This window comes from Marmota marmota, unplaced genomic scaffold, assembly GCF_001458135.2.
Source record: "Marmota marmota marmota unplaced genomic scaffold, marMar, whole genome shotgun sequence".
NCBI classification, from domain to species: domain Eukaryota; kingdom Metazoa; phylum Chordata; class Mammalia; order Rodentia; family Sciuridae; genus Marmota; species Marmota marmota.
The window spans coordinates 6821405-6829350 of record NW_026000171.1 but is presented as its reverse complement, the minus strand read 5'-3'; the positions used below and the strand labels follow the sequence as shown (position 1 = coordinate 6829350).

Here is a 7946-nt window from a genome sequence, read left to right as displayed (position 1 = left end):
GGGGGGGGGGGGGGAGAGAGAGAGAGAGTGGGGGAAGGGGACAGACTAAAGAAGAAAGATGAGAGGGCCATGTCTTCCCGGATTCCTGTCCCTTTCTCTCCCCACTGCTGGTCTAGGATTCTTTGGCTGCCCTACTGCTTAGATAGAGGTGTGATCTGAGGTCTAATTGTTTTAGGTCCTTTTGAAATGCAATCCTCCCCTCCCTGGCAAGAAATCGAGAAATCCGGCCCTATTCTACTAGGTCTTATCCCCAGGGCCATAAAAGGAAGGTGTTGGAGCACTGTATTCTGTCCTGTCTCACATTCTCCCAGGACAGCTTCCCATCAGAAGGTCACATTCTGGAGTTACCTGTTGCTGGGCTTTCCCATTGGCAGGGGGGTTGGGGAGCCAGTGATTTAAAATCCTGTATTACCAGGGATGCTTGGGAGGCCCGATCCCCTCCCACTTTTTCCAGACTTCTTTCCCCTATCCCATGTTGAGAAGTAAAAACGGGGGAAAGTTTACTTTGAACTTAACTGCTCATTCTCTTTTTGGGGATCAAGGTACATAGAAAGGAATGCTCCTGTGTTCCTGGGACAGCCTTAGGGGACAACTTTTCTGAAAGAGTGGACTTGGGGGTTAAGTGGGATTCACTCACAATTTGTGGATTCTTCTAGAATTCCCTTGGTATTTGTCCCTTCTTCCTGGTGAAAGTCTCAGCAGCATTCCCTATCCTGCCTTTGGGGTGAGGACACTAGCATGATCCCTGGGTCCACAGAGGCACTTCAAGGAATCAGACCATTATTGAGGCCCTAATGTGTGCCTGCCACTGTCTGGATCCTTTTATGTGCTATTTCATTCAGGTGAAGTCTAGAAGGTGTCGTTTTTTTCTAGGAAATAAAGTACCGCAGCACTCTTCTGGGTTCAGATTGCGTGGCGGAATGACCCGTGGAAGGCAGCCCCATGGAAGAAAGCACATCCCACTGTACCCTCTTCTGTAACAAACTGGATGCTTTTCCCCACTCCTTTTTGTAGCTTTCCTGAAGGCTCATACTTCCTGAGAAGCTGTCCTCCCTTTCTCCCACTGGCCCCAGACAGAGAGGCTCCTGTTGAGAAATCTCACTATCTGGCCTAGGACTTCCAAGAGGTTTCTTCCTTCTTTGAAGCTGCTGCAAAAGTCTATCACCAGAGGGCAGCAGTTGCTTGGAGGAGCCCTGGCACTTCACCTGGCCCCTGAGGAGCCCCGAGGCACCTTCCTGGCAGTTGGGCTGCTGTGGTAGTGAAAGGACACATGTGATGCTGTTCTGCTGTCTGCCTGGAAGAAGAAGATGCAGGGCCTAACCGGTAGCTCTAGGGCTGATGGTTTATTAGCCTTGTATCTTTGAGGTAGTTTGAGTTGTAACTCTGAGTTGTTTCACATATAGATAAGCCCCCTACATTGCTCCTCTGTTCTAAAGCCTCAAGTTCTTCTTCTGAAGGTAGCTCTAGTGCTTTGCTTCCAGAAACCTAAACGGAGCCCCATGCAGGCAGAGCTACGCACAGCCAGTGTCTAGTGATGTTGCCTCTCCTAGACCAACAGAAGTGACAGCTAATGCACCCAAGGGCATGTTCTGATCCCAAACCATTCTGAGGACTGGAACTGTCAGAGTGCATAGTATCTGGTGATATATAACACTCACCTGCAAATACATTTTATTTTAAAAGGCAATTCTGAGAAGGCTGATTCAACTCTGAAAGCATTTAGCTAAAGAATGGTAGAAGAAATCAGACATATGTAGCTTGGAAAAAGAAAGCATAAAAGGCATATTATTTGTTTTCAAACACTGAAGAACTGACAAATGGAAAAAGGATTAGACAGTGTCACTCCAGCAGGCAGAAGTTGTCGGGAGGCAGACTTTGGTTTTTTAATACGAAGAACATTCTGGTGATCAAGTCATTTTAAAAAGATGCAGGCTGGGTGTGGTGGCACATGCCTGTAATCCCAGGGAGTCAGAAGGCTGAAGCCAAAGGAACACCAAGTTCAAGGCCAGCCTTAGCAACATAGTGAGGCTTTAAGCAACTTAGGGAGACCTTGTCTCAAAAAATAAAAAGGGCTGGGGGTACAGCTCCGTGGTAAAGTGCCCCTGGGTTTAATTCCTGGTACCAGAAACAAACAACAACAAAAAAAAGATGCAATGGTTTGCTTTGAAAGCCCCTCTGGCTTCCCTGAGGAATTCTGAACAAGGAATGCTGCCAGTGGATGGGCTGTAGCTTCAAAGACTCCTTCCCAGGACACCACATCAGGGAGTTGAGGCTACATTCTAGAAAGATTTCTCAGAGATGAATCCCTCAGAGTGGGACCCAACCTGCGTCACCAAGAGGCTCTTTAGCCATCTTACCATCACGGTCTTCAATGTCACAGTCCTACCTCCCTAGACCAGATCCCTCCACTCTGTAATTCAGCACTGGTTCAAACATCCGTCCTGATGGCTGAATCATGAGCAGAACTTCCCGCCATCATTTGGGTTTTTCTTGGGGCATTCCTATTCCACTACTGACCAGAAGCTGGCCCCTGGTTAATTGAGAAAAACTGACTCACCCAGTGTGGTCTGGTCGTACACGTCATTGTGGTGCTGAGGTAATGAAGACGTAGGGCCAAGTGGGGGATCACTGCAGACCTTTTAATTGATGGAGACTGCTGCCGTCTGCATCTGCCAAGACGGGACCGTGGGACGTCTATTTCTCACCTTGGAGATGTAGGAGAGGAAGAAAGAGAGAATAGAAAGTTTTGCCCAGTGCTGAGACCAGGATTGGACCTGTTTATTGCCAAGAACCACTCCCTACCTCCACATCTGTGTCTGCATAGGTATTATTGATTATTTCTTAAAACAGCTTTATGGAGATATAATTCACATCCCTTACAGTTTACTGTTTATTGTTGTTGTTGTTTTGTTTTTATAATTCATTGTTTAAAGTATACAATTAAATGGCATTTAGTATATTCACAAGGCTTGCAACCATCACCAATAATTCTGGAACATTTTTATTACCCCATGGAAAAAGTGCACACCCTTTAACTGTCACTCACCATCCCCTTATCCCCCAGCCCAAGGCAACCACTAATCTGTCTCTGTGGATTTGCCTAGTCTGGATTATATACTATGTGGCCTGGCTTCTTTCATGTAGCATAATGATTTAAAGGTTCATCCATGTTGTAGCATGTGTCAGGACTTTATTCCTTTTATGGATGATAATATTCCATATTCCATTGTATGGATAATACCCTATTTATCCTTTCATCCATAGATGGATATTTGGGTTGTTTCTACTTTTTGGCTATTATGAATGACGTCACAATGAGCATTCATGTGTGAGTTTTCCTGTGGACATGTTTTCATGTCCTTCGGGTACATTCTTAGGAGTGGAACTGCTGGGTCATATGGCAACTCTATGTTTCGCCTTTTGAGGAACTGCCAGACTGTTTCCCAAACCAGCTGCACTATTTAACATTCCCGTCAACAGCACGGGAGGGTTCCTTACCCTTAACCAGCTTGTTATCAGCTGTATCTTTAATGATGGTCACCCTGGTGGATGTGAAGTCTCATTTTTATTTTTGATATGCATGTTGGAGGCTGAGCATTGTTTTTTGATAAACATTTTCATTGAAGTAGAACATAAATCATGGGGGGTAAGCGATTTGCTACAGAAATCAAAAGGAATATAGTTGGGATTTTCTGTTGGAAGTGGTCTGGATATTTTAGAGGGACCATTCTCAGTGTCTGAAATTGTAGGTGCCATTGGTGTGGTTCCCTACTGCTCTTGAGTTAGGAGGCAGTGTGGATCCTGTGGAAAAGAGAGGGAAACAGCTTGGACAGTGTGATTCTAGTTCACTTTCCATTCCTGGTCTCTGCCAGTACCTTGCTAGATAATGGCAGCAATAAAAAAGACAGATGTGTAGCTCACAGAGTGGTAAGGAATTGCATCTGTGAGGGAGACATTTTTGCTAGGATGCAGTCTTCTACTATTGATCCCATGATTTCTTTCTCCCTCTCATTCTGCTGGTCTCATGTGGTCCATAAATTTCTGGCTGCCATCCTCCCTCAACTGAGGTCTTCTCCTGGGAATCTTCGAGTCCTATAGACTTCTCTGTAATGAATATGAGTGGAGGCCAGGCCTGGGGGGATTCCTCTGATTCTGTGTGGCTTCCATAGGGTTGAGCTAAGGGCAAGAGGCAGGGGTTAAAAAAAAAAAAAAAGGAAAATAGAGCTGTGGGAAGAGAAAGTGCCCCTCCAGACAGTGTTTCCTACCCCTGGGAGGGACACAGCAGAGGCTTATGAGGAAGGGTCTAGAGGAAGTGGAGAAGGCTCGGGGTGTAGCTCTGTGGCAGAGAGCTTGCCTCCCACGTATGAGGCACTGGGTTGGATCTTCAGCACCACATAAAAATAAACGCATAAAAAACTAAAGGTATGCTGTCCATCTACAACTACATTTTTTTTTAAAGAGGAAGTGGAGAAAAGGAAAGGCCTCCTTGACACCGTATTGTCTCCTCCTGCAGGCAGCCGGGAGACCGCCTTCACCTACGCTGTGAGCGCCGCCGGGGTGGTGAACGCCATCAGCCGCGCTTGCCGCGAGGGTGAGCTTTCTACCTGTGGCTGCAGCCGGACAGCACGGCCCAAGGACCTCCCCCGGGACTGGCTGTGGGGTGGCTGTGGGGACAATGTGGAGTATGGCTACCGCTTTGCTAAGGAGTTTGTGGATGCCCGGGAACGGGAGAAGAACTTTGCCAAGGGATCAGAGGAGCAGGGCCGAGTGCTCATGAACTTGCAGAACAACGAGGCAGGTCGAAGGGTAAGAAGGACCTCCACCCTCCCCTCCCCACACACCGCAGGCCAGTTGGCCCATCCTGGGCTGAGCCAGGAGCTGTGGCCTGGCCATGAAGGAAGTGTGCATTCGTCCAACCGAGGAGGACCTTACCGTTGCTGACCTAGGTACCATTATTGAACGAATCCCTCTCCCAAGGCTCCGCTTCCCATTGGCCACATTCAGTTGTCACTTTTTGTTGTTATTGTTTTGCTTGCTTTTTGAGGCAGGGTCTTGCTATGTTGCTCAGGCTGGTCTTCAAATTCCTGGGCTCAAATGATCCTCCTGCCTCAGCCTCCTGAGTATGTGCTGAATCTCATGCCTTGGTCCCAAATCTCATTTTTGAAACCTCATTTGTCACCTCATAGGACTTCTGTCCCTGTAGGACTTAGGTGTAATATTTGGAACAGGATTCTAGACTAATGGAGCAGAGTCCTTGTCCTGACCTGTCCTCCTTTGCAATTAAACAGAGAAGACAATTAGCAGTTTAGGCCATTAGACCTGGCCTAGGATTTATGATTTGTTAAAGGCTCAGGTAAGTCCCAGAGCTGACTTTTAAGAGCTGCTACTACACATATCCAGAACACCAGTTGAAAAGCACATTCAAACAAACATACTTTTCTGCTGGAAGTTTTTTATCTTTTTTTAATCTTATTTTTTTAAATATTTTTTAGTTGTCAATGGACCTTTATTTTATTTATTTGTATGCAGTGCTGAGAATCGAACTCAGTGCTTCACACATGCTAGGCAAGTGCTCTTCCACTGAGCCACCACCCCAGCTCCTATATTCCTGTATTTTTTTTTTTTATCTTGAGACAGGGTCTCCTGAAATTGCTGAGGCTTCCCTAAATTTGTGATCCTCCTGCCTCAGCCTCCAGAACAGTACAGGTGTGTCAGGTCTCTGCTAGGAGGTTTTTTTTTTTTTTTTTAACAAGAGTGGAAATAAGAAAAGACAGCCATCTTTTTAAGGCTGCAGCACCCTGTCTCATCAATTTCAACTGAAAACAGCCACTTTCTAAGCTTCAATATCAGTAGAAGCTGAAATTAGGGGAGCTTGGCTTCTCGTTTGTGCAGAACATTCTCGGGCAGTTTCCCTTTGTGGAGTGCCGAGAGCATGCCCCTTTTCTGCCTGCACCTTATTCATGAGCATCCTTCTCCAAGCATATGTCTGGCTCCGCCTTGGTCTGCCTCTGCCACAGGAAGCCTGCAGGCAGGAAGCTCTGCCTTTAGCTTGTTCAGTGTGGTGGATGTTGACAGGCACTGGAGGGCAATGTGACTGTGCCTCTAGGATTCCCCCTAGAAAGTGCAAAGGTCTGAACACTGGCAAAGTGCCTCTCAGGAAGCAGCACACATTTCTTCACTGGGATGTGTCCAGCCAGCTGACTGTGAGTCCCCAGTGAGGCGCCGCAGCAAAACCCAACACAAGCTTAAAAATAAGAACAGCAATTTCTTGAGAAGAAATAAGGTCAGAAGTTTAAGGTTGGTTCACTGGTGATTCAATAACAGGATATAGATATGTTTCTTAAAATGTCTTATATATCAAAAGTTATCTTCATATATCAAAAGTTCAAAACATCAACTGATGTTTTATAGGAGTACATATCAAATAAATGGAATTGGACATGTCTTTTCTATGAGTCGGGATCTTCTAATGTTGGCTTGTCAGGACTCAATACCTGTGTAGACCTAGCATCATCCACTGTGTGACATCAAGTAGAAATTAGACTTGGTTATTTGTCCATATCTTCCTTATATGTCCCATCCAAAGGCTAGTTGTTTTTTGTTTTTTTTTTTAAGTCAGAAATGGGTATGTGGAGCTGAGTGTGGTGGCACACACCTGTAATCCCAGCTGCTCAGGAGGCTGAGGCAGAAGGATCGAGTTCAAAGCCAGCCTCAGCAAAAGTGAGGCACTCAGCAACTCAGTGAGACCATGTTTCTAAATAAAATACAAAATAGGGCTGGGGATGTGGTTCAGTGGTCGAGTGCTCCTGAGTTCAATCCCTGGTACCAAAAAAGAAATGGTATGTGGGGAGGGGAGGTTGGTCTGTGACATTGGAGTTCTGGTTCTGGCTTTAGTCTGTGGTTATTATGGAGTAAGCTAGAGTAGAGAGATTGGAACTGTCCTAGATGACTTCCACTCTGGGTATCTTTTGAGCTGCCAGTCTCTCCAGGCCTCCTCTGTTTGGCAGTCCACCTGGGTGTCTAACTCAGGGAGCAGAGAGTGATCAGTGAGATAGGTGTATCTCCTGAATGCCTACCTTCTACCCATTCTCAAGATCCTAGCTAGGTGAGGTAGTCCCAGCTACTCAGGAGGCTGAGGCAGGAGAATCACTACAGTACAGGAGTATGAGACTAGCCTAAGCAACACAGCAAGACCCCGCTTCAAAAACAAAATAAAAGATCCTAGCTCAGCTTAGTGGGGTGGTGCACGCCTGTAATCACAGTGACTCTTGAGGCTGAGACAGGAGGAGGATAGCAAGTTCAAAGCCAGCCTCAGCAAAACTGAGGTGCTAAGCAACTCAGTGAGACCCTGTTTCTAAAGAAAATACCAAATAGGCTCAGTGGTCGAGTGCTCCTGAGTTCAATCCCTGATTACCCCCACCAAAAATCCTAGCTCAAATACCACCTAGTCCTTAACATCTTTTGCATTTCCCTTAGTCTCACATTTGAACTCAGTGGATTGTTTTCATACTTTTCTTGGTATCTTATCTCTCACTCTATTTTTACCTTATTCAAGGACAGGGATTGCCATCCATATTTCTTTACAAGAACTGGTGAACACGTGTGACGAGGCAAAGAGAAGTTCCCATATTCCCCCCCTAGTAAGAGGTCAAATTCATGGAGGAGGCCGCTTGCAGTCTCTGCTCTGAGCTCCCCATGTGGCACTGTGGCAGATGCTGAGGTGACCAGGCATGTATTCTAATCTGTGGCCCTGGAGGGATAGGGGGAGACATCCGCTCTTCCCCTTTCAGTCACAGTCTTGACCCCTCTTCTGCTGGCTCCTCACTTTATTGCCCTTAATTGTTTGTTTGTTTGCACTGGGCCTTATCTGGGCAGCTCCTTCCCTTCCATCTGCCCTGTTTCTCGCTCACACACCTTCTCTAGCTTCCTCTGTCTGTCTCCCAGGC

The 7946-nt window shown here is 46.4% G+C and overlaps 1 protein-coding gene and 1 long non-coding RNA gene across 4 annotated transcripts in view; one reads left to right on the top strand and one right to left on the bottom strand.

Annotated features, from left to right (window-relative positions):
- LOC107155014 overlaps positions 1-7946 on the bottom strand; it is a 77424-nt gene that overhangs the window by 16200 nt on the left and 53278 nt on the right. The window contains exon 3 of the long non-coding RNA XR_001505136.2: positions 2558-2705. This is a non-coding gene — a long non-coding RNA (uncharacterized LOC107155014). The remainder of the gene's footprint in view (positions 1-2557; positions 2706-7946) is intronic.
- Wnt5b (Wnt family member 5B) overlaps positions 1-7946 on the top strand; it is a 114045-nt gene that overhangs the window by 100576 nt on the left and 5523 nt on the right. For all 3 annotated transcript variants that reach the window (XM_048787715.1, XM_015500775.2, XM_048787714.1), the window contains exon 4: positions 4514-4806. In XM_048787715.1, coding sequence (XP_048643672.1) covers positions 4514-4806 — 293 coding nt within the window. The remainder of the gene's footprint in view (positions 1-4513; positions 4807-7946) is intronic.